The following is a 26,780-nucleotide window of genomic DNA, read 5'->3' as shown; positions in this document are numbered from 1 at the left end:
TTGGTTGTTTGTGTATAGGAAAGCCCCTGACTTTTGTGTGTTGATTTTATATCCTGCTACCTTGCTAAATTGGTTGATAGTTTTGATTAGTTCCTCTGTGGAGCTTTTAGGGTTTTCCATATAAATTAACATATCATCTGCAAATAAGGACAGGAAAACATGTCACTTTTAACTGTCTCATGGTAATAATGATAACTGATGTGCCATTGTGTCCTATCCATGTACTGAGTCCTTTATGTTCATTGCCTCTTTCAATATTCATCTTAATATTATGGAGAAACTGAGACCAGAGAGGTTAAGTTATTTATCTGGAATCACATAGTCAAAAGTTTGGGATCTGAATGCAAACTCCATTCTGTAGTACTTGCCTTACCTGAAAAGGGACCTAATTTAAAATTATAGAAAATATGTCTATTTGAAAACTTTATCAATCATCAATTCTCTCTGTATGTGGAATATGAAGTTTATTTCCTTTAGTTGCACCCCAGACTTGCCAGTCAGTTGGCTTCAGCATTTGATGTCTAGTGTTAAAATCTCAGGGTGTGTATTCTAATAAACATAATGGCACTTTATATTTGAATAGTGATCTATAACTTCCAAGGTATTTTAACATATATGAGCTTATAAAATCAGGGCACCTTTCTGGCATTTAACAAAGTAGAGAGGAGACTCTTTTCTTACAGTGTCCTGTGTCATAGGACCCTGAGTTCTGTATTCTCCTCTTTACTGTATTGGCTGCTGCAGAGTTTCAGTTAGTGTTTGGGAACCAAGACACCTTCTAGTTGGCTTAGGCTCAATCCCAGATGCAACATGTGTTTTGGACACATGACATCATGGGTGTTGGGAGCGTGACAGTATTCCCAAGATCAGTTTCAGTTTTTCTCATCTGAAAAAGGGGATATTACCTCAAGGCTTGTTGCGTAAAATCTGTGATAAAATGTATGTGAAATACCAGCCAGTTACAGGGAAAGTTACTCTAGGTTGCTTGCTCTGTGATAGTTTATAGAGTCATTACTTTCAAGTATGAAGATAATAGGTATGGAAATTTTTCTTAGTTCATTACTTGACACATGGAAGGTGTTAGGTAAATAATAGTGGCCTCTTTCCTAGTAATTCAACATCTTCCCGTTCTTACTCTTGCTTCTGACCATCATGAGAGTGTGGATCTCAGCTCTTTGATGACTGTGTTTTCAGCAACTGCTATCATATCAGTTCAATATGTATTTTTGTAGAAAATGAATGAATTCATCAAGCAAGCTGAATATATTGGTATTTAAAAAATTAAAATTTCAACAAAACAAAATGTGTTGGAATATGTATCTATAATTAAATGACTAGAGTAACAATAGAATTAAGTTAAAACTCAAATTCACACATTTTTATCCTGTATCTAATACTCCTATGTTTTCTGATTCTTAAAGGATTGCCATTTTACAATCCGTGGAGGCAGAGTAAAGGAAGATGGAGACTATCAACTTCCTGTTGTAGTTCTTATGCTGAATCTCCCCCACTCCTCAAGGAATTTACCAACTTTATTAACTCCTGGAATGATGGAAAATCTTTTCCATGAAATGGGACATGCCATGCATTCTATGCTGGGACGCACTCGATACCAGCATGTCACTGGTGAGCCACAGGAGACTTTTACTTATAGCAATCCTTTAACAACATACTCTATTTGAAATTAGGAAAAAAGCTTTAGATTTAGAAAGTCCAATTATTTAATGATGTTCTGTAGTCATTTACCCTCATCTTGTCCTTCCATTATGCAATTTGATCCTCTTATGTGTTTTCCTTCTTTGCTAACAAGTTCTCAAAAATATCTCAGTTGTCTGTTTTTTGAGTTTGTGCTGTACAAATAGAAGTACAAATGTTCTACATGGAATTTACTTTTATGGTTCATGTTTTTTTTATTTTTGAGTAAATGTGTATCTTCTTAGTACCTAACAGAGTTAGTGAGTGAAAAAATGAATGTACATTGCCTCAACATAATAAAACTTATTAAAAAAGTATAATAAGTTACTTTTATTTCTTATATATTCCTCCTATTGACAGTATAGTTTTGTTATTTGTTTTATACACTGATATGTAGCCTTACTTGATGATACTATTGATAGTCCTCTTATTTGTTTCATCTCAAAGTCTTAAGCTATTGGTTATCTATTGGTCTTAAGCTGTTGTTGACAATCAGTACTTACTAAATTTACATGTAGTAGTTTTGAAAGGACAGTATATTTGAAAAGATTGTACAGAAGCAAAATGTCATCCAAAAATTCTCTTGTAGAATTTGTTTTCAGTAATTTTGAGTTAAAGGCATTGTTTTTCTACTTAGAGAATTTGGCTTTGTTATAAAAAGCAATGAATGGACAAATCAAAGTGCTTTTAATACAAATGAAGGATAAAAGCACTTGATGATGGACCTTAGGGCATAAAATACAAATGTTATATAAGTTGTAAGAATGTTTTAATTTGTGTTTTATGTATAACCCAGCATAGCTGAGGATAGGTTTGTTTATAGAGGGTGTGAACTATTGCTTTACAAGGTGTTTTATACAGCTGTGCAAATATTTTGTTTTACTTTCGACATATAGGAAAATATATTGAATTATAATAAACTTTTCTGTAAATATGTATAATAATTTTATAGAAGTAAAATATTGATTTAATGAATTAACGCTTAAGCATAGTTCATCAGAAGTACAAATAAAAGTTTTGCAAGAGTATATACAAAGGAAGATAAACATGTTGATATGATCCATGACAACTTTTTTCTTTTCCCCCCATTTTAGGGACCAGGTGTCCCACTGACTTTGCTGAGGTTCCTTCTATTCTGATGGAGTACTTTGCAAATGATTACCGAGTAGTGAACCAATTTGCAAGACATTATCAAACGGGGCAGGTAGGAAAAATAGTAGTAGTGCTGTTCTTTAAGTTTATTAGTTGTTTTTTCAGACTTGCTGGATAATATTGAACTTTTAAGCCCTTTTCAGAGTTTGTGACCTTGTCAATGCAACAGTGCTGGTACTGTTTGCTTGTTTTTTTTCTACCTTGATCTTTCCTTCCCTCTTTCCTTCCACCCTCCCTCCTCCTTCACTTCCTCCCTTGTTCTCTCTTTCAGTCAGCCAATATAGCCACGTGTTGACAAATAGCTAAATAGCTGCTCTTCATATGCCAATTAATATCCCACTTAGTCATCATAGCCATCCCCTGAGGGAAGTACTAGTTTCTGTTTTCCAGAAGAGGAAAGAAGTTCTCTGGTACAAGAGGTCTTTAAGCCTGACTCACTTCAAAAGCACCTTTACTCTTTTCTCTTTATGTCTCTGCATATTTTTTCTCTTGGTGTATATCTTTGTTGTTTCATAAAACTAAACTACCATACCATTTTTTTTTTCAGTACACTTTATATGATGCGAAGTCTGTACCTTCCTTAATTTCAGGCTTTGGATGTAAATTATGTGCTGTAATTTTAATGATTTTTAAATTCTATAAAGTAGGATTAAAGTGACAGATATTTTACAAGTTAGTTGCAAATGTTACTGTCAGTTTTGTGTGAGTTACCGTCATTGTGTACTTTGGAAAATATATTCTTTCTCTTCTCTCAGAACTTCAGCTATTCATATCACATTTGTTGAGCGTTTTCCCTCTTGAAACAGACTTCATGAGTGCAATTTAAAATTATATTCATCTTTAAATCCTTAGCATTTGGAATGGTGCCCAAGAAAATGTACTCAAATAAATTAAATGGGGAAATAAGTGGAATCAGACAAAGATGGGCCAAACAACCTTTACTTGTGATGATTTTTCTGATTGTCTCCAGATGCATAATATAATTTGGTCATTGCTTATTTTTGGATTTGACATTAACTATTATTGTCAACTGTAGAGTTATGAATGAATTTTGGATAACTAATTTGGGGGCATTTTCATCATTTTTTATTAAGACAAAATTGAAATATTTGTGATCCAATTAGCTGTTTATTCATTAACCTGCAGAAACTACTCTGGGGATTATCCAGACTCAGCTAATAACCTGGAAATATATAACATATCTGAAAGTATAATTGTCCTTGGCGCCATGTTTTGGGGTCCATGAATTATTAGGAAGACTTAATTAAACTTTTCCTTTTGTAATTGCCCCTCTGCCCATCTTCAAGGGAGGTAGAGCATGAGGCCTGTTGGAGCAGAGCTTCTCACATGGTGTTATCACCACAAAGGAGAACCTGATAAGCTTGCTGGGCATGCTGAGAGAGGCTGGAGGAACTTGAAAATTAATGTGAAGGGGGCAGTTTGCCTTTCACCTCACAGTAGCCATCATCCATATCTTTAAAGGTTGACTGAGGAGAAGCTGAGAACATATATAAGTCTTTCAGTCAGTGATACTGAGTTTTATTTTGTACTAGACACTGTTCTTGACATCCCCAAAATAGAATAAGTGAGAGAACATTCTGGTGCGTATGACCTTTAAATCCCAGGGGAGCTAGCACAGAATTCAGAAAAAGGTTATTCCAGGAGAAGAAAACCCCAGGCAAAGGCGTGAGAAATCTGAAACAAAGGCAAGGGCAGGAGGAGGAGGAAGAAAGGGAGGGGAGGACAGAAAGACATCAGAATGTTCCCGTTTCTGGAAGGTGCTTCCATTGTCTGCTCTTTTCTTGTCCTAGCACATCTTTTTATTTCAGCTCATTTACTGGATCACCTTTTTGACTAGATTGGTTTTCCTTAGCATTGTATACACTGGATTTTTCTATCATACTTTCTCTTGTTTTCTGGCTACTAACTTTCATACACATTCTTCCTGAATCTGTTTTTCCTTAGCCTTTAGCAAATAGCTTCCCTAGATTCCACCCTTGGCCTTAGGCTTTGTTGCTGTCCCTCAGCAGGGCTTACATGAAGGCACGCATGTATTTGATCAAGTGATGGTCATGGCCAGAACTAAGGCACGGAGAGTGTGAGTAGGAAGAGCAGAATTCAAGTGCTGCGTGAGACTTAATTGAAGGGACTCGAGGCTAGTTTGATAACAGGTAAGGAAGGGGGAAAGTCAAAGATACTAGTTCCATGAAAGAGAATCCTTGCAGATGATTGAACAAGACTCTTAGTAGTACCTCTCTGAAGTACAGAATCACATAGACACTAGATGTATGGGAATAATTGGCATAGAGATGGCAGTTGAAGCATAGGGAGTTTAGAAATTACCTGTGAGAGAAAGGCAGGAGGCATCCACAGCAAGTATCCCCAGAAAAGGAGCTTTTTGAGGAGATCAAGATTTTAAGAACTCTGAACACTAGTCATGAATAGCACACAGAAGATTGTATAACAGTACCATGAATACTTTCAAAATATTACTTAAAACAAAAACTTAAATCTTGGACTGAAATTCACTACATAGAGTAAAGCCCATTTTCAGAAATGTTAACTATTTAATGATCAATCAGAAGGACAAAGAAGGGATAAAGTCACTGCTTAGAGGGTGTCCTAAAGAGGACAATTCCTATTTTACTACCATTTTGAGCATGGTAGTTTCAAGAAAGCATTAAGTCCAAAAATATACTTCAAACTAGATGTGATATGAAAAAAGCAGTAAGCTGCTTTGAATTCGTTCAAGCTTCAGTCAGAAGACATGCCCAGTGGGCTAAAGGGACTTGCAGACACAGTCTCTAAAGAATGTAAAATAATTTTGTGATTCCATAAGAGTTGGAAGAGTGCCAGAAGGCAAGAAGCGAGTAAATGCCTTTAGTTTTACAAAGGGCTTGCCTCTTCTTGTCATTAATTAAGACACCAAGTAGTTTGATGCTTTCATTTTAAGGGCAGTTTACCCTTAAGGACAAAGAACTAATTCCCTAAAATCCAAAGTCTTTGTAAATAAATGACATTAATGCCTAAAAAAAGAATAACAGGGCTGTGTATTTATGCTTCATTTCCTACCATGCTGCATGTCTGGAAAGGCTGATTTTTTTTTTTTCCTTTTATCATCATGTGGTATATTCCAGAGAACCCTAAAAGTTCTAAAATATTGATGTCATATTAACACTCACAGGTACTATTTTTTTTTTCTGAACTAGAGTATACGATAGCCAGTGAATTCCTTGGGGTGGAGGAATTAGAAGTATGCTTATCAGATTTGCAAGTGTCCTACACTTGTCATGAGAAAACAAATACCAGAGGTACTCAAGTGAGATTTACAACTACCTTGACAAGCTACAGTAAAACTGAAGTGGTATTTTTTCTAAATTAATTTCAAAATCAGTGGCACAAGTAGAGAAGCAATAAAATCTTCTTAGCTGTTGAAGTGAAATAAATATCCCAGGTTATCATTCGATAGTTTTAACATCAATCAACAGTCTGAATGTGTGTCCCCACAGAGCTCTTCAGGCTTTGGCTGCATTTGGGGTCCTGTGGCTTCTAAAGAGCTAGAGGATTTTCTGTTTCTTCTCAGTGCTTGTTGGTTCCAGCCTTCAACCTTCAATAAGCATAAAACTATGTATAGGTGACCCACACTTTCAGAAGTACGATCCATACTTGCCCATCCTTAAACATTCTGGGAAAAAAAAAAATTATTTGTGATAAAAACAATGTAAAATTTACTGTCTTAACCATTTTAAAGTGTAGCACTGGGTGGTGATAAGGGCATTCTCATTGTCCTGGTACCATCATCACTCTCCACAGAATTCTTTTCTTCTTGCGAAACTGAAACTATGTGTCCATTAAGCATAACTCCTCACTTCTTCTTACCCAGTCCCTAGCTACCATTTTTGTCTCTATGGATTTGACTGCTCTGGTTCCTCATCACAGCATTTGTCTTCAAAGAGACTGACTTATTTCATTTAGTATAGTGTTTTTAAGTTTGATCAGTCTTGTAGCATGTGTCAGAATGTTGTTCCTTTGTGAAATGGAATAATATTCTATTAAATGTATAGACTTCATTTTGTTTATTGAACTCATCCACTGATGTATACTGGGTTGTCTCCACCTTTTGGATATTGTGGATGATGCTGCTGTGAATGTGGGTGTACGTTTGTGTTTCTGAGTATATGAGTGTGCACTCATATGTTGCTTTAAGAATGGGGATACATTCTGAGAAATGTGTTGTTAGGCAATTTCATCATTCTGTTAATGTCCTGGAGTGTAATTATACAAATCTAGATGTTTTAGCCCACTTCCTGGTTAAGTGTAGGCCATCCATAATTGACTAAAATGTTAAGTGATGCATAGCGCATAACCAGAAGTGGAATTGCTGCATCATGTTGTAATTCTACTTATAATTTTTTGATAAACCGCCATATTGTTTTCTACAATGGTTTCATCATTTTACATTCTCACCTTGTGCACTGCTGTACACAGGGGCTCTAACTTCTTCACAGTCTCACCAACAATTGCTATTTTTTGATTTTTTGATAGTAGACAGCCTGATGTATGTGAGGGATTATCTCATGGTTTGGTTTTCAGTCATAATAACTCCATAGTGATATGGAGTATCTTTTGATGAGTTTATTGAATAATCATGCATAAAGAAATGTGAATTCTAGTCATTTGCTCAGTTTTTAATTGGGTGGTTGTTTTTGGTTGTGAATTCTTTGTTAATCTTGATATTAAATCCCTTATCAGATACATGATTTACAAAGAGTTCCTCTCTTTTCATAGGTGCCTTTTCACTTTGTTGATTGCGTCTTTTCATACACAGAAGTTAAATTTTTTGATATATTCCAGTTTATTTTCTTTTGTTGACTTTGCTTTGGTGCTATATCTTTGATTTGTTGAGTTAACTTTAATAGATTATTCAGCTTTTGTCATAGTTTAATAATTTTGAAATAGTCTTTTACTAGCTACTTATATCTGATGGCTTAATATTTGTATGCCCCTCCCTCCCATCTGTTGTAAGAGCACGTGCCTTTTTTTTTTTTTAACAAGTTTTGGATTAAAGGAAGAAAGATAGTTCTAGTTTGAACACCAAAGTTGAAAATGCTAAGCACTTTTGTTACATAGTCTACAAATCTGACCCTTATCCTCAACTCTGAATATCCACTTGAGGAAACTAGGCTGGCCCTCATTCTCAGATTGTTTGGAGTACCCAGAGTTTTGTTCTTCTCTCTTTCACTGTTGCTGAACATAGATCTGCTACCCAATGTCACAGAAAGGCAAAAACACGATACCAACTTTTGAGAAAAGAACCAGCACAATGCAATGTCACTTGGCAGGAGACCGGAAGCAAGTTTCAAATCAGTCTCAAGGATGGGGCTCTGGGTATTTATATATTTATATAATATATTTATATGTTAGTATTTATATAGTTAAAGAACAGACATAAACCTTGAAATTTGTTAGAGAATGATTGGTTGCTTTCTGCTTAATCAAATTTGGGTTCAGAACTGCAACAACACTCAGCAGCCTTTGCTTCTGAATTTTGTTCAGCTCACCCAGAGTCAGGCATCTTAGTTTCATATTCCATGGCTATTTTCGGTCCAGCCAATGAGGTTACCTCAAAGTCACTGAATATTACTCTAGGCCTGTGTTTTGAATTCAATTTGTCAATTTATGAAAAATATTTTTTTTCCTTGCTTGAAATGGGTAGTGTAATTCTGTCCAATTACTGCAAACCTGGTTTGCTGTTCTTGCAAGATAAGCAGTAACAGGAAACAATCCTCTCATGGTTTTACTATTATTAACATCATTTTATTACTATCATCAAATGCTGTTTCCAAAGGGAACAGGATCTGTTTGTCTCTGTGCTAATTTTTTGTCTATACAAAGTTCTCCCTTATTTCACTTTCTCAGGTGGATTTTCCCCTAGGTTCTGTAACTATGTAACTAAATTGAATTAGCTCCTCAGTAGACCTTTTCTTACAATTCATTGAGATTATATTGGTTTAAAATACTGCATAGGGGCCTTTCTGGGATTCAGTCTCAGCACTATGATGCTATTGGCAGTCACTGAAACATGATTTCAACCCATGGCCGGGGAATGACACCCACATGGCACAGCAGACCTCTTCTGTTCTGCCTTCTGGGCTCCCCTCAGCAGTGTATTTCATTCAGTAGATCCACCTGTTCTACTCCCCATTCTGTCTCTGGCGAATCCTCTCATCCCCCCTCACTTATGGTCTATATCCCAGTGCTTGTATGCATAAATAGATAAACCTTTACAAAAACAAAACAAAAGAACCTTGAAACACTATGTGGTTTGGCTATACAGGTTCACAGCTCCACAAATGTATATTATACCACATCCACCATCTAAGCACCAGTAATCCTCCACCCTAGCTGACTGGGCTCCCATCCTTTCACCCTTGTCTCCAGTAGCCTCAATTCTGCAGTCAGATTTTAAGGCTTGGTTCTGATTTGCTTTTTTCCCTTTTGCCTTTTTTAAAAATTTATGTTTTACATGAGTGAAATCATCAATATTTATCTTTCTTCTTCTGACTTAACTTTCTTTAGAATCTTCTCCTGTTCCACCCACGTTGTTGAAATATTTTGATAGCAGAACTGTAAATATATATGTATATGTATGTGTGATATGCACACACACACACACATTTTACATCTTTGTTATTCATTCCTCTGTTGTTAGGCACTTAGGTTGTTTCCATAGCTTACCTGTTGTGAATAATGATGTAGTGAACATAGGAGTATATGTGTCCCTTTAAATTATCATTCTTGTTTTCTTTGGATATATACCTAAGTAGATCTATTTCTGATGTCTTGAGAAACCTCTATACTGTTTTCCATGGAGGCTGGACTACTCTACATTCCCATCAACAGTGCATGAGTGTCCCTTTTTCTCAAACCCTTGCTAAAACTTGTTTTGTATATGAGCCATTTTCACATGTGTGAGGTGGCATGTCAATGTCATTGTGGTTTTGAAGTGCATTTGCCTGATGATAAGTGATGTTGAACATTTTTCCATATGCCTTTTGACTATCTTCCATCTTCTTTGGAGAATGTCTATGTAATTTTTCAGCCCATTTTTTGATTGTGCTATTTTTCTCTTGTTGAGTGTATAACTTCTTTGTAGATTTCAGATATTATCCACCTGTGAGATATATAATGTACAAAAGTTTTCTTCCATTCAGTAGCATGTCTTTTGTTTTTTAATCAGAGCTTGATTATCTGACAACTTTTACATCAACTGTAGACAAGAACTGCTGTTTCTACTACGTTCAACACTTTTAACAACATATATGTAGATTTTTCCATACCAAGTACTTCTGCACATCTTGGTGGACACTCTCCCTTTTAACTTAATTCAGTTTTGATTCAAAATCATTCTGGTTAGTAGACACTAAGTTAGTGTTAGCTAAAATCCAGCTCCACAGATTGTTTTCTCTGCGCTCCTGTTTCAGGTGCCTGTCACAAATCCAGGTTGTCCCCTGTGCTTTTGACTATCAAGTCTAGATTGTAAGTCTACTACCTATCTCAAGTTTTATAGTTTGCTAAAATTGCCCACAGAACTCAAGAAAACAATTCATTTACTATATTACCACTTTTTAAAAATAAAATAATGTAACTCAGAAAGAGGCATAGAGCTTCCATATCCTCTGTAGCTACACCACCCTCCTGGCACTGCCATATTATCACCAACTTGGAAGTTCTTTGAATGTCTTTGTTTAGAATTTTTCTGAAAGCTTCATTACCTAGGCTTAATTGATTAGATCCTTGTCTGCTGGTGATTCATCAATCTCCAGCCTCTCCCTGACCTGAAGGTCAGGTAGAGGATAGGGCTGTAGGTTCCAGCCTTCCTATCACTTGGTTGACTCCATTGACAACCAGGAGACATTCATTAGCATAAAGTCTGGTATCTTTGAAAGGGACTTATGAATAATACCACATGCTTATGTCCTACTCCTCAGGAAATTCCCAGGGTTTTAGAAGCTCTGTCTGTGGCAGGTACGAGGCATGAAGATAAAATGTACCTTTCTTATCATCTACCTTTCTTATCGTGTCACAATATCACAGCACCATATTCCCCTTTAGCATATCTGCCTCTTTCCCCTTTTTTCCTCTGACCAAGTAATAACTTCCCAAGCTGTTCACTCCCTCACATGCACTTACATTGTCCTCACCTTTCCCCATATTGTGTGAAGCTGGACTGCTAGTTCCAGCTCGTCTCGGGGTCTGTGGAGTGCTATATGCTTCATGTTTTATAATGCAGTGACACTGATGAACAAGAGAACATTTTGAGATGAGGTTGTTGTAAGGAAACTAATTTCAGGTCAGTAGATGCTTCTTAGAAATAATTAGAGAGGAGATGCCTTTTGAAGTAGTTAACTTTTTACTATTTGATACTACAACAGCTGTGAAAGCATCACCCAATTTAAAAAGTAAAGCATTATCATGTACTCCTCTCTGGAGAGCGAATCCTGACTTATTATTTGCTTAAAAATAGTTTTTACAGCACAAGTTTTTTTTTTCTTAAACATTATGGTATTTTTATTTTTGAGTTTTATGAAAATGGTACTAGGCTATTTATAATCCTCTATAATTTGCTTTTCTAATTATTATATGTCTGTGATTCATCAGTGGTATCCAGTAGCTACAGTATATTTACTTTAAATTCAGTGTAAAGTACCAGAATTTATGTGCCCATTGTTTTGTCATTGGGTGAATGTGTTTTTCTAGGTTTTTGCTAGTTCACACCAGTCTGCTGTGACTGTGTTTATATGTGTTTATATTTGTCTCCTTATATATATGTACAAGATTAGAATTTTGGGCTTGTAAGGTAGGAATGTCTTCAAGTTGATGAGATAATGCCAAGTTGTTTTTCAAAATGTTTGTACTTATCTGCACTTACCTCAGTATCCTCACATCCTCATCAACATTTGATGTAGTCAGAGTTTTAATTTGCCAGTTTTGTGATTATAAGACATAATGTTATTGTGATTTTAATTGGCAACATCATTTCTTGATAACTTTTAAAGTGAAACATCTTTTTATTGTTTGTTTTATCTTTGGTCTTATACCTGTTTGTCTTAACACTCAGTTTCCTTATCTTTTTCTTATTCATTTCTCAGCATTCATGATATGTTGGCATAATAATCCTTTGCTAGGCATATATTTTTTCTCAATTTATGGTTTGTCTTTTCACTTTCTTTGTGGTTTCCTTTGATGGTTTTAATGCCTTCATTGTAATATTGTTGAATTTTGCAGTTCAAAAATTTTTGATCTTTTTGTATTTTATTGAAGAAACCCTCAAAGTGCATAAAGATGTTCTTATGTTTTCTAAAAGCTTGAATGCTTTATCTTTAGATCTGTAATAAATTGGATATTTGTGTTTGGTATAAATTAGTTTAATTTTCTTTTTTCACTATTGTCCCAGCATCTTTTCATCTTTTATTCCTTCTCCAATGATCTGTCTATATATTTATATATATATATATACATGTACACACACACATATGTAAGTACTATATATATACAGGGATTTCTCTTTTATTCCATTGTTTAATTGTCTGTTCAGATACCAATACCATGTTGTCTTTACTACTATGGTTTTATCAAGTTCCTTTTCTATTAAATTTTCAGAAATTCCCTATCTAAACCTTTATTTTCATATATATTTTAAAACCGTCTTGTCTGTTTTCTTGAAAAATCCCGACAAGTATCTTCTTGGAATTACATTAAATATAAAGGTATTTCTGAATAACTTTTCCAATTCATGAATACAACTTATCCCTTTGTTAGGTCTTTTAAAAAGCTGAAAGAATTTCTTCCTAAAGGGCTTGCCTGGCTGTTGTTAAACTTAGTTCTAGATACCCTAGCTTTATAAAATTTTTATTGCAGTATCATTGGTTTACATCATTGTGGATTAGAAATATAAGTTCTGCCCCTTGGGTATTGTTACTACCCCACAGCCACACCTGCCACCAAGACAGCGTAGCTCCCCACCCACAATCAGTTGTGTCCCCTTCACAGTACTCTTGCACTTCCTCGTCTTCTTCCTTCTCTGGTAGCCTCAGTTCTGTAGTCACCTTTCTGGGGTTAGTTCTTACTTTGGCTTACGATTTTTTTCCCCTACTGTTCTTTGTTAGTGTTGGTATTAAGTATATGCCATTTTACATTGTTGAATGCACTTTTTTTCCTTACCAGTGCTTTTGGAAAATTATAATAATCTGTTCTTGAAACTTTGTTAGAATTCATCTATAAAACCATTCAGGGTCTATTATTTTCTCTGTGGGAAGATTTTTAAAAGACTGATTCCTTAATAGTCATGGGAGTCTTTGTGTCTTGCTTTTTTCTTATGTAAGCTTTACAAGTTGTAATTTTCTAGAAAGTTATCCATTTGATCTGTTTTCAAGTTTATTGGCATAAAGTTATTTATAGAATTCTTTTATCCTTCAAATCCCCTTAAATCTGTAGTTATATCATTTTCATTGCTGGTACTATTCTTTTTCTTTTCTGTTAGGTTTGGCAGAAGCTTGTCTATTTTATTAACATTTTCAAAGAAGTAATGATAACTCTGTAGACTATTTGTTGTTTTAGCTTGTTAGGCCCTGTTTTTGTTGTTATTCTCACCTTCCTCCTTTTTTGGTCCCACATTTCCTTAAGTGGGTACTTAGTTATTCAATTTTTCTGTCCTATATATGTACTTGAATTTTAGTGCTATAAATTTTAAGTTGTATAAGGCAGTACTTTAGCACCATGCCACACTTTTTGTACAAATTGGTAATTTCCACTTTGACCAACAAGGGCTTCAGAAATGCAGTTTAAAAAATTTGAGCCTTTGTAAGGTAGTTATTTATCTTTTTTGTTATTCATATCTTATTAATTAGTCGAACTGGTAGTCTTTACAGTTAATAATACTTATTTTATGGCCTAGTAATTGGACAGATTTTGGAGATGATAAGTTTGTGCTTCAGTACATTTACATTTTCTAATGCTGGGTCTAGGATTTCATACAAACCGATTAAGTCAGTAGTTTATTGTGTTCCTTAAATTTTTGATATGTAAATAATTTTTAAAATGTAACCAAAATTGAGAGGGATCCTTTTATTTACATGATGTATATATCATTTTCCCCTTTACTTCTATATAAGTAAGATTTCATTTATTGAGAGCAGTTTTAGTTTCTCTGAGAAATTAAGGAGAAGCTAAAGATATTTCCCATTTACCTCCAGTTCCCACAAATGCAGAACTTCCCCCAGGGTCAACATCTCTATCAGAATGGTACATTTATTAAAACAGATGAACCTACATTGGCACATCATAATTACTAAGTCTATAGTTTATATTATGCTTCATTCTTAGTGTTCTATATCCAATGAGTATAGACACATGTGTAATCATATCATTTGTGGCTATGGATAGTCATATCAAATATTTTCTTTATAAATCATTGTATCAATTTTTGCTGACTAGATTTTGGGAATATTTTATTAGAGGCATAAAAGTTTAGACTTTTCCCTTCTTATGTCTCTTTTTTTCACTCACGTCTTTCATGTCTAAAATAAAAAATTAAAACTTAGAAATTAAAATTAATACCTCCCTCCTTAACTCAAAAGGTCTAGTTAAGTTTAATAATTGGTGCAAACTGTAAACATGGTAGATATTATTGGGATTTTTAAAGAAAACTAGAAGTTAGCCCTATCTTACTTAAAATCTGGTAAAACTGAAAGCCATGTAAATACTGTTTCTGTCTGCTATCAGTGAGTCTGTAAATATATTAGCCTCTCTGAACCTGAATTTTCATGATACTTCTTGTATTAAAGTCAAATATTCTTTTTTTGTGTGGTAATTTTGTAGCCACTGCTATCTTACTGATCACCAAATTTAGTCAATTAGTTTTTGAGAGAACCTAATCATTAGTGTAACTTTGTCTGGCAGGCACTATACTAGAATGTTCTAGTTATATCTAAAAATATATATTAAACAATAAGCAATAGAAATTAACATTTACTTGTGTTTTCTTAGTTAATCTGTATATGAATAGCTGAAGTAATATCCATGCTTTGCAAACACTGAGCTTTAAGAAGTTAGAATAATGTGTCAAAGGTCATACAATAGTAACATGGGAATAGATAGACTCATTAATTTCACAACAGAATTTCCTTAAAGTTCTGTCAGAATCATGCAAATCAATATCATAATATTGGGGGTGTTTTCCTCTTACAGTTTTTTTAGTTAAAAGCCCTTAATATGGTAGGAAATTGCTTATACTTCTATATAGCATATTTCACAAGATAACAGACCTATTCCATTGTAGTTGTTATATATATATTTTTTAAGATTTATTTATTTGTGCATACAGAACTGGGGAACAGGCCAGAGGCTCAGGGGCGTGAGAGGCTTCACCAGAGACAGAGTGGGGAGCAGAACAGGCAGATCGACGAAGTACACTGCTGAGGGGAGCAGCGGGCGGATCAGGGGAGGTCTGCCACACCATGTGGTCACCTCCGGGGCAGGTGGGAATCGAACTCATGTGGAAGTGGCTTTAGCTTCTTAGTGTTGTGCTTTAACCCACTGTGCCACCAGGGAGGGCCTGTAGTTGTTATTTTTAATACAACTTAGTGCTTTCATTTTAGTACTACTCTGTGCTGCATCATTATCAGATTTAGTTTGTTGCCTTAGTTTCTGAAAGTCAGCCCAAGGCAAAAATTGCTTAAGATCTATTTCCAAGGAGACATGCAGACTTGTAATAAATCATCTCCTGTCATTCTCTTGCAGGTGATACGAATAAGGATTGGAGGTAAAAATTATAGTGCAACTAGAACCAGATTAGTTTTGTCAGGTTTAGGTTGCTTTGAAACTTTATTTTCAGCTTTAATGCTTCTCAATTATGTCTAGACAAGCATGCTGAACTGAAGGCAGAGACCAGACTGACCCAGCCTCATTGCTATGTGCAGGTGACCTCAGATCAGTCACTCAGCTTGTCTGTGGCTTTAGCATTCCATTTTATAAAATAGAGATTTAAAACTTAAAAGTTAATACCTCCCTACTTAACTCAAAAATTCTAGGTAAGTTTTATATTGTGTGCAAATTAACAGCATGATAGGTTATTATTGGTATTTTTAAAGAAAAATCGAAGTTTGCCCTATCTACTTTGAAATCCTGGTAAAACTGTAGATTCTGTTTCTGTCTTCTGTGAGCCTGACAACATATTAGACTTTCTGAAGGTCTTTTATCTCATATCATCTTAGTTAGAAAACAACACTAAAAAGTAATGCCATTTCCCATGGATTTAGAGCTGAGATTTTGTTTCATTCGGTGCAGGCAACATTTGATTTTGTTGATTGATTATATGACATCTGGATTACTGGTTAATAGCAAAACAGACTAGTTAAGACATGCTGCATCCAGTTGTTTTCCCATTATAGACATATGTGGAGATTTAGTGCTTTGGGGGATATGGGATCAAGCTGCGAAGTTAAAGCTTCTGATTTGTAGCCTCAACAGCTTTGGTGCTTGGCTCTCTGCCCCAGGAGACTTTTCTTGCTTAGGACAACCATGTCTCAACAAGTTTATATCATTAGATCCAACATGTTCCCTGGGGATAGCAATGGTAGGCGTTCTTTGCTTCAGGAGAAGTTGAATTATTAGCATAACAAGGGTTTGTACCAGAGAGTGTCTTAACTTTTACTATTTATGCAGCTTCTACCATAATAAATTTCTAAATGGTCATAAATAAAACAAGATATTTTATTGCAGTGACTTAAGTGTAAGACTTTGGTGCCAACTTTTAATATAACATTATTTAAATTAGACTGGTGAGATTGTGAAGTGATAGAAAATATCTGGCAAATTTATGTTGCATGCTTACAAGTTAAACTCATGCAGAAACATTCTGAAAACTCCACTAATAACCAAGTTTGCTAAAGCTTTTGCAGTTTTTAGATATTATTTCTAAAATCTTCCAAAAATGTAGAAGCGCTAGCTGCTTACTAAGAGATAAGGAGAAATCAGATATCATTTTAACAAATTGTTGGAGACCAACTGTGGATTGGTCTATCAATCTGGAATAACTGAGGGCCCTGATGTAGGGGAAGTTAACATTAACATGTATGCTCTTTTTCATCATTTTCCACCAGGCCCTCATGAGAAAAAATAGGAGGGGGCTGGAAGGACCACCCAGAGTAATCCTCATTGTTACTGATCTATCGAAGGTGATTGATTGCTGCTGTCAGAATAGCACAAATCCCTGCTTCCCTGTTCAAAAGTAAAGAAATTGACAGAATTAGACTCAGAGACTTTAAAATAACTAATTACTGAAATACTTTTAAAGTAACTATCAGATAGGGATTTAAATACCTCTGTAAAATGATATCCTGGATAAGATAGGTAACGTATGTGTAGATGGGGAAGAGAAATGAAAATTACATGAAACACTCAAATGGAAATGCAAGAAATAAAGCCATGATGTCATCGTATCTGAAGAATATCTTTGGGGAGTCATCACTGTACTTGACACAACTGAGGAAAAGAATCTGTGAACTTAAATATAGGTCAATAGAAATGATACAAACTGAAATACAAAATGATAAAAGAGTAGGGATGTTAGATTTACAAAATGGGAGGCATCCAAGAATACTGGAATAGTGTCAAACAGTGCAATATTTGAGTGGAGTTCAACAAAGGAGAACAGAGACGATAACGAAACAGAAGAAATATTTGAAGTGATAATCACTGAGAATTTGCTACAATTTGAAAATTTGAGTTCATGATCAAAGAAATTTACAGAATTTTCAGCAGGATAAATAACAAAAGGAACACACCTTAATATCTTTGTTAAACTGCTGGAAACCAAAGATAAAGAGAAAACCTTGAAGTAGCTAGAGGAAAAAGATACATTTTAAGTAGAGAGACAAAGACAAAAATTATATCAGCATTCTTATAAATTATGAACATTTGTCAAGATTTATAGCATGAGATACAGCTGATAAAGAAGCAGTACACCAATCTTTTCTGAATTTGAATTACACCATACAGTTGAAGAATTTACTCACTGCTTGATAACCAATTCTACATAAAGTGAGAAATTATTTTGAGAATGTGAGTTAACAACCAAATTTTGTGGTGCGTACTGAAATTTAGTAGCATTTCAATTGTTCTTCTAAAAACCTTAAAATAATCACCTTTTGGAGAAACTATCCTCTTTTAAAGCTAGATAATTTAAAGGGTCATTTATGTGTTTTATTAAGCATATTTGGCTATTCTATAAATAGAAAAAGTATAAACAGGAAACTATGAAAGTACATTGCCTCATTAAGAACTTGATAGATGCTGCAGAGAAAGAACTGTTTAACTGTAATTCCTGTGTCCTAAGAATTTATAAATGTGAAACAGGTCATATTTACAAAACATGTAGATAAATAGTACAATAAAGTTTGTCACAGTCAATGATTGTATTGTACTGCTCAGTTGTAGTAACAGTAAATAACACCACCATTTATTCAGCATTTACTCTTCTATAACTGACATAAAGCATTTTAAAAATACATTGTTCACTTCTCATCCAATTCTGTGAAAAGATGATATTGACATTTTGCAAATGAGGGAAATGTGACTTGGAAAAGTTCACTGGATTGCTTGACATTCCACTGCCAGGTATGTGGCATGGCTAGAATTCAAACCTAGCTTTGTCTAGCTCCCATACTTAATGCTTTTTCCTTTACACTCCAGTGAAGCATGACAAGGGGGGTTTCAGATTCAGACAGGCACTGATTTTAAGGCAGGTCTTGCTCTCAGCTAGAAAACAGTTCTCAGAAGGAATAGTGTTTCTGGGTTTATAGGATGATGTGAAGAAGCCATTTCAATGGGTAGATGTTGGAAACAGCCTGAAAGAGTTCTCCAGTCATATTATTTCTTGCATTATCACACTATGCCTTAATTAGGTAATCTGAAATTTGTCCTTGATTTATATAGCATTCTTAATATGCTGGTAGTATCCTCTTTCATCTTTATGTAAATATGGCAGTGTCCAGATCCTAAGAAGAACTGAGAATTACGTAATTGTTGGCATAGGAGATCTGGTATTCAGTGAAAAGGGATTATTTTCTACCTTGGAAATTGAAGTGTACAATCTGGTAAAAGAAGCAGTTGATTATATGGTGAAAGAGTTATTATTTCCAATAGCCATGGACTTTGTTAAATTTCATTTTAATATAATGAAAGGAATTATAATATTGTTTGAGGTTCAAGAGTTTATTATTGTTATTTTTAATATTTATATATGTACATATATGATATCATTGTTCATTTTTGTACAATGTTTGCTTGTTTGCTTTCTCTTTTCAGGTGTAGTTCCCATAAAATTCCCAACAATTCACCTGTGCACCATCATCATAGTCTCTTGTGCTCTTCCTTCCCCTGTTGATCTGTCTTCCTCCCCTTCCCTTATGGAATGTCTCTGATTTATAGTGGCCTGCTAGTTTTGTTTTTTTAATTTATTATTATCTTTTTCTGAGGTTTAGGTGTTTAAATGCATTTTCATTTATATGTAGTTGCTCATATCTGTCAGCTTGGATATATTTGGTCTCTGCTTTGATATATCAAATGTGCTAGTATTAACTGTGAAAGACAATACCATGAAACATCTGTGTGCCTCTGAAGTTGGAATGACAGGATACATGGCTTTATTTCAGCATTGGTTATCATGACTTTCATTGGTAAAACAAAGAAAGAAGAAAATGTTGACCAGGATACATTTTTCTAATTTGAAGTTTAAGACCCTAATTTCTAAATACTGTTTAATTGAAAAATTGCAAATAATTTAAAAAGAAAATTTGTATGGCGTTTAAGTTTTTATTTATCTGTTGTCTTAAAAAGGGAAGTATTTTCTTTTTCTTTTTTTAAAGGGAAGTATTTTCTAAGGAACTAAATCATAGCTCTACTCCCAGAAATGGAACATATTTATTAATTTCAACTGACTAAACACCAAACTAGATTATAAAACCCATTTTACTATTTACAGCACACATAAGACAAGTATGTTATTTAATTTGTGATTTAATAGATTAGTGATTATTCTGTTCTTTGAACTCTTCTACTAGGATGTTTACCTTACATTCATTTCCCTGTATTGTGGTAAGCCTTCTTTACATTCATTATAGGATATGTAATAGATCTTGAATACATAATTTGGAGAGATCTTTTTTTTGTGCTTTATACTTTAAAGTCATTATAAATTTACAGAAAGTTGCACAAATTATTAGAGGTCCCATGCAACCTTCTGTGGCAATGATAGACTCATTTCCCCAGTGGCAACATTTTATATGACCACTGTAGGCCTCTTTTAAAAATTGAGGCATCAGCATAATGATTCATAAATTGTATATATTATAAAGTGATTACTTGAATAAGTCTGGTTAACATTCATCACACATCCCCAAACAAAACTGTTTTTCTTGTGGTGAGAAATTTTAAGATCTACTTTCCTAGCACCACTCAAATATACAATAAGTATTGGTTACTAGAGTTAATTTGATGCTCATTACAGCCCTAAACCTTGTTTATCTTATAACTACTGGAAGATTGTGCCTTTACCAGTTTTGCCTCTTCTGGACTTGCCATGTGTTTTGTTGAGTATATAATTTTTGATAAACTTTCTAGCTGTTTGTCTTCTTACATGCTTTTTATATCATTTGTCATACTGTTAAGATGACAGAGAAAGAGTTCAGTGTGATTAGATAGGTCTCTTTAATGTTTGCCATTCCTGTGTGGATTTAAATGTCTAGGATATTGGCCTCTAAGTAAGTAACCCACTTTTGAATGGAAAGGGTTATATTGAGTTTGACTCTTAGTTATAGTACTTGACAGATTACTTGATAATTCTCTATAGAATTATTACAGAGTGGAAACAATAAAGTTTTAAAAAATGCGTAACCTCAATGGTGGGGATAGGTTTTTCTGTCTATATCCCTACAGGAGGGGCTCTGTGCCACTGCTTTCCTGCTCCTTCTATCCCCACTGCTTACCTGACTTTCTTCGTCATCCACTTTTACTTCCCCCATCTCATCTGCTATTGTGATCTGTGATTTTTGATGTTGCCATTTTAGTTGTTTTTGGTTACTGCTTCAAACTCTTCCCATGTAAGATGGAGAACTTAATTAATAAATGTCTTGTGTGTTCTGACTATGCTACCAACTAGTCATTCCCCACCTCTCTCCATCTTATATTCCCAGAGATACAACAATGTTGAAACTAAGTCTCCTAATAACCTTATAGTGCTTCAGATATTCAAATGAAAGCAGGAGTTGCGTGTCTTTCACTTTAAATCGTAAGCTAGAAATGAAAGCTTAGTGAGGTAGGCATATTGAAGGTTAACAAAGGCCAAAAACTAGGTTTCTTGTGCCAGTTTGTCAAGTTGTGAATGAGAAGGAAACTTTCTTAAAGGAAACTGAAAATACTACTATATTGAGACAGTGGGATAGTCTTATTGCTGCTGATGTGGAGAAGGTTTTAGTGATCTGTTAGAGCAAGCCAACTATAACATTCCTTTAAGGAACCACCAAGACCCTAATTTGCTTCAGTACTTTGAAAACCAAGAGAGGTAAGGAAGTAATAGAAAAACAAAATTGAAGCTGTCACAGGATGTCTTAGTTTTAATGAAAGAATCTGTCTAGAACATAAAAGTAGAAGGTAAAGCAACAAATACGGATGCAGAAACTGCTGTAAATTAATCAGATATAGCCACACACACACACACACACACACACACACACACTGTCTTTATAGCTAAAGAGAAGTTAAAGCCTAACTTCAAAAGAGACTATCTCTGTATTCTGAGGCCATCTGGCATATGAAAAAATGTTCAACATCACTTATAATAACTGATTATTATTAAATTAAAACCACAATGAGATACCCTCTCACACTCGTGAGAATGGCACATATTAGAACTAGCAACAACAAACGTTGGCGAAGATGTGGAGAGAAAGGAACTGTCCTACACTGCTGGTAGGAATGCAGACTGGTGCAACCACTATGGAAAGCTGTTTGGAGGTTTCTCAAACTGCTAAAAATGGAACTTCCATATGACCCAGCAATCCCACTTCTACGTATTTACCCAAAGGACATAAAAACATAGACTCAAAAGGCCATTTCACTCCCATGTTTATTGCTGTTCTGTTTACAATAGGGAAGATGCGGAATCACCCAAATGCCCCAAAAGAGATGACTGGATTAAAAAGATGTGGTACATATACACAATATTACTCAGCAATCAAAAAAGATGAATTCATGCCTTTTGCAGCAACATGGATGGAGCTGGAAGGGATCATGCGTAGTGAAATAAGTCAGAAAGAAAAAGTAAAATATTAGATGGTTTCAGTCATAGCAGAAATGTAAGGGACCAATGTTGGGGGGTGGGGAAGGCAATTGGAATAAAGAAAAAATGAAAAACAATGAACAACTATAAACTAGAGACATTTTATGGAGGTGGAGAGGGGAATAAGATCAAAACTGGGGTGGGGTGGGGAAGAGTCCACAGGATTATGGTGATGGCACACAGGTGAATTGGTGGTGAGAAGTCCATGGGGATTACAACTGAAATGAAAAAAAAAATGCATAAAACAAATAATGATGTAAAAATTAATAAAAATTAATAAAAAGTTTTACTCAAATTAAGAAAAAAGAGAGAGAGCATGACTATCTCTCCTAAGGAAGCTGGTGGCTAAGTTGAAGCCAGTACTCATTTATCATTCTAAAAATCTTAGCACTCTTAAAAATTATGTCTGTGCTGTAAAATGGGAGAAAGCCTGGATAACAGCACATCTGTTTACAACATGGTTTACTGAATATTTTAAGCCAGCTCTTGATATTTGTTGCTCAGGAAAAAAAGATTCTCTTCAATATATTACTACTCGTTGACAATGCACTTAGGCACCCAAAAGTACTGATGGATATCTGCAAGGAGATTTATGTTATTTTATGGCTTCTAGCACAACATCTATTTTGTAGCTCATGGATCAAGGAATAATTTTGACTATCAAGTCTTAATTATTTAATAAATAGTTTTTGTAAGGCTGTAGTGGTCATAGATAGTGTAAATCTTCTGATGAATTGGGCAAAGTTCATTGAAAACTTCCTGGAAAGAATCCATCATTCTGGGGGCCACTAATCACATTTGTGATTCATGGGAGGAGGTCAAAATATCCATACTAACAGGATTTTGAAAGGAGTTCATTTCAACCCTCTTGGATGTCTTCAAGGGATTCAAGACTGCAGTGGAGGAAGTAACCACAGATGTGGTAGAAATAGTAAGAGAACTAGAATTAGAACCAGATCCTGAAAATGTGACTGAATTGCTATACTCAATGGACAGTTGCTCTATCTGAATGAGCAAAGCCAGTGGTTTCTTGATATGGAACCTACTCTAGAATATGATGTTGTGAGCATTGTTGAGATGATTAGAAGACTAGACTAGTGCATAAATTTAGCTGACAAAGCAGCAGCAGGGTTTGAGAGGAGTTACTCCTGTTTTGAAAAAAAGTTTCACTGTGGGTAAAATGCTGTCAAACAGCATCACATGCTAAAAAGGAATCTCTCATGATAGAGTCAATAGATGTTGCAAACTTCAAAAGTCTCCTTTTAAGAAATTGCCACAGCCACCCTAACTTTCATTGACTACTGCCCTGATTAGTCAGCAGCCATGATATCAGTGCAATATCCTTTACCAGAAAAAAAGAGTATGGACTTGCTGCAGATGCAGGTAATGGTTAGCATTTATCTGTGACAAGGTATTTTTAAATTAAGGTGTGCACATCAAAATTTTTTAGGCATATTCTTAATAGACCACTATATAGTATAAGTATGAACTTTATATGCACCAGGGAACCAGAAAGTTCCTGGGACTGCCTTTATTGCAGTGATCTGGGGCTAAGGCTGCACTATCTCGAGGTTTGCCTGGACCGAAGGTTTGTGAGGCATAAAAAATCTCTTAAGTGTAGCATGAGTCCTATCAAAAAAAAAAAAAGTGTAATATAAAGAAATGTGAACATTTCTTTGGCATATATGCTTTAACTAAAATTTGACTTTAAAAATCCTGCTTGAGGATATTTTGTTTTGCCTGGACTGAAGGTTTGTGAGGCATGAAAAATCTCTTAAGCGTAGCATGAGCCCTATCCAAAAAAAAAGTGTAATATAAAGAAATGTGAACATTTCATATATGCCTTAACTAAAATTTGACTTTAAAAATCCTGCTTGAGGCCCTCCCTGGTGGCGCAGCGGGTTAAAGCACAGCACTGAGAAGCTAAAGCCGCTTCCGCATGAGTTCGATTCCCACCTGCCCTGGAGGTGACCACATGGCATGGCAGACCTCTCCTGACCCGCCCACTGCTCCCCTCAGCAGTGTACTTCGTCTATCTGCCTGTTCTGTTCCCCACTCTGTCTCTGGTGAAGCCTCTCGCTGCCCCTGAGCCTCTGGCCTGTACCCCAGTTCTGTATGCACAAATAAATAAATCTTTAAAAAAAAAAAAATCCTGCTTGAGGATATTTTGTTTTATACAAGCCCCTAGTGCCTCAGACCTGTCACCTGTACCAGAGTTTACACTATACGCTGTCCTTCAGTCCATGTGTTAGCTCTTTAAAGTCAACTTTTCTTCTTTGATTGCTTTTTTTTTTAAAAAATATCCAATGGGAAAAGAAAAGGGTAGGCAACAGATTTGTTGTCTCGGCCTTCACTAATATAATTGTAATCTTTCACATAGGAAGTAGTCATTCTTGTGTTCATTCATTCTTATGCAGATATTTATTGTCACTATTCTAGGTCCTAGGGATGTGAGTGTGTATACACATATATATTATATTAATTATGTTGTTATATATATTTGTTACAATTGGTTCCTGATTCTTCTTTCAGCTCACATTTTCATTCATTGGTGATTAATAGCAATATATACAACTCTGGTGCTGAGTACCTGTCTTAGGTCTCTTGTATAATATGTTTCTTTTTAAAGGCACTTACCTATAGCTGTATAAAGTGGTAACTTTTTAATAAACATCAGATTACTGATTTTAAAGTAGAAGAAAACTGAGTAAATTACAACTTCCACTACATCATCTAGTTTATTTCTAGGAGACTTTGTCAAAGGATTTTGCCTACTTAGTTTCAGAGGAAGGTCCTAAATCATATAGGAATATTATACTGAGTGTCCAAGCTCTGTAATTCTTATAAGATGGAAAATAAAAGAACATGCAATTTTTTTGGTTGTTGTTGTTAGGTATCAATTCATCATTATTACTGGCAAGAATCACAAATTATACTTTATTGCTTGACATTTTAATTTTTTATTGCTATCATCAGTTATTATATGTGCCTTAACATCAATAGAGTACTTGAACAGGCTTTAGTTGGTGACAAAGGAATAGAAAAAGCATTAACTGTTAAATACATTTTTAAAGATTAGTGCCAGTGCCTTTATTCCTCACAATCTGTATTTTCATCTACAAACTCCTATTTTACATTTGTCACTTTTTGAAATTAAATGGATTGTCTTCCTTTTATTTTTTTCAATTTTTAAAAACAGAAAAAAACACCCATCATCCATTGTACTCATACTTCCTTGCTCCAACCTCTTCACCTCTGGTGACCTCATTTTTTTTTTTTTTTAAAGATTTATTTATTTGTACATACAGAACTGGGGTACAGGCCAGAGGCTCAGGGGCGGTGAGAGGCTTCACCAGAGACAGAGTGGGGAGCAGAACAGGCAGATCGATGAAGTACACTGCTGAGGGGAGCAGCGGGCGGGCCAGGAGAGGTCTGCCACGCCATGTGGTCTCCTCCCGGGCAGGCGGGGATCGAACTCATGCAGAAGTGGCTTTAGGTTCTCAGTGCAGTGCTTTAACCGGCTGCGCCACCAGGGAGGGCCTCATTTTGATTTTTAATAGACACCAGCTTATTTTGTTTTGTTCATTTACCTGTTTACTTGTTTCTTTTATTGAGCATAGAGGTGAAACCATCTAATACTTTATATTTCTAATTGTTTTCACTTCCCATAATCCCTTTGAGTTCTTTTCATTTTGTAGCAAATGGCAAAATTTCATCATTTTTTTAGAACAAAATAGTTTTCCAATGTGCATGTATACCACATCTTTATCCAGTCCTTTATTGGGGTGGGGGGCGCACTTCAGTTGCTTTCATATCTTACTTATTGTAAATAATGCCACACATTTTGACACATACAAATTATTGGAATTTATAATTTTATATTTTTCAGGTAGATACCCACAAGTGGGATTACTGGGTCAATTAGTAGTTCTACCACTTTCCAAAATGGCTGTACCAGTTTACAGCCTCGCCAGCAGTTTATAAGGGTTCCTCTTTCTCTGTTATCTCATTAACATTTGTTAGCAATCTTTTTAATTGGATATTTTTTTCTTATTAAATTGGATAAGCTCTTTAGGTATATCAGATATAAACCCCTTGTTAGATGTATAATCTGCAAATAGCTTCTCCCATGCAGTAGGATGTCTTTTTATTTTGCTAATACTTTTCTTCACTGTGCAGAAAGTTTTTTTGATTTGATATAGTTCCAGTCATTAGGTTTGCTTTCATTTCCTTTGCTGGTGAGGTTGAGTTCCTGAGTACATTTTTGCCATTGATGTCATGGAAAATATCACCTATATTTTCTTCTAAATATTTAATGATTTCATATCTTACATACAACTCTTGAATCTACTTTGAATTTATTTTTGTGTTTGGAACTAGAGAGATCCAGTTTCATTTATTTGGATGTTTTTGTCTGCTTTTCCCAACATTATCTGTTGAAGAAATTTCCTTTTTTCCATTGTTTGGTCATGGTTCATTTGTCTTAAATTATGTATTGATATGTGTGTAGACTTACTTTGGGGCTTTTGATTCT

At 35.0% G+C, this 26,780-nt stretch overlaps 1 protein-coding gene across 1 annotated transcript in view; it reads left to right on the top strand.

The window, feature by feature from the left end:
* The window catches only part of MIPEP (mitochondrial intermediate peptidase), a 134,601-nt gene that overhangs the window by 47,603 nt on the left and 60,218 nt on the right, over positions 1-26,780 (top strand). Inside the window, exons 13-14 of the mRNA XM_012723165.1 lie at positions 1,422-1,626; positions 2,790-2,899. Of these exons, the coding sequence (XP_012578619.1) occupies positions 1,422-1,626; positions 2,790-2,899 (315 nt within the window). The remainder of the gene's footprint in view (positions 1-1,421; positions 1,627-2,789; positions 2,900-26,780) is intronic.

This window comes from Condylura cristata, unplaced genomic scaffold (assembly GCF_000260355.1).
Source record: "Condylura cristata isolate star-nosed mole 26May11 unplaced genomic scaffold, ConCri1.0 scaffold00010, whole genome shotgun sequence".
NCBI lineage: Eukaryota > Metazoa > Chordata > Mammalia > Eulipotyphla > Talpidae > Condylura > Condylura cristata.
The sequence above is the reverse complement of the archived record's forward strand: the minus strand, read 5'-3'. Positions and strand labels throughout refer to the sequence as shown.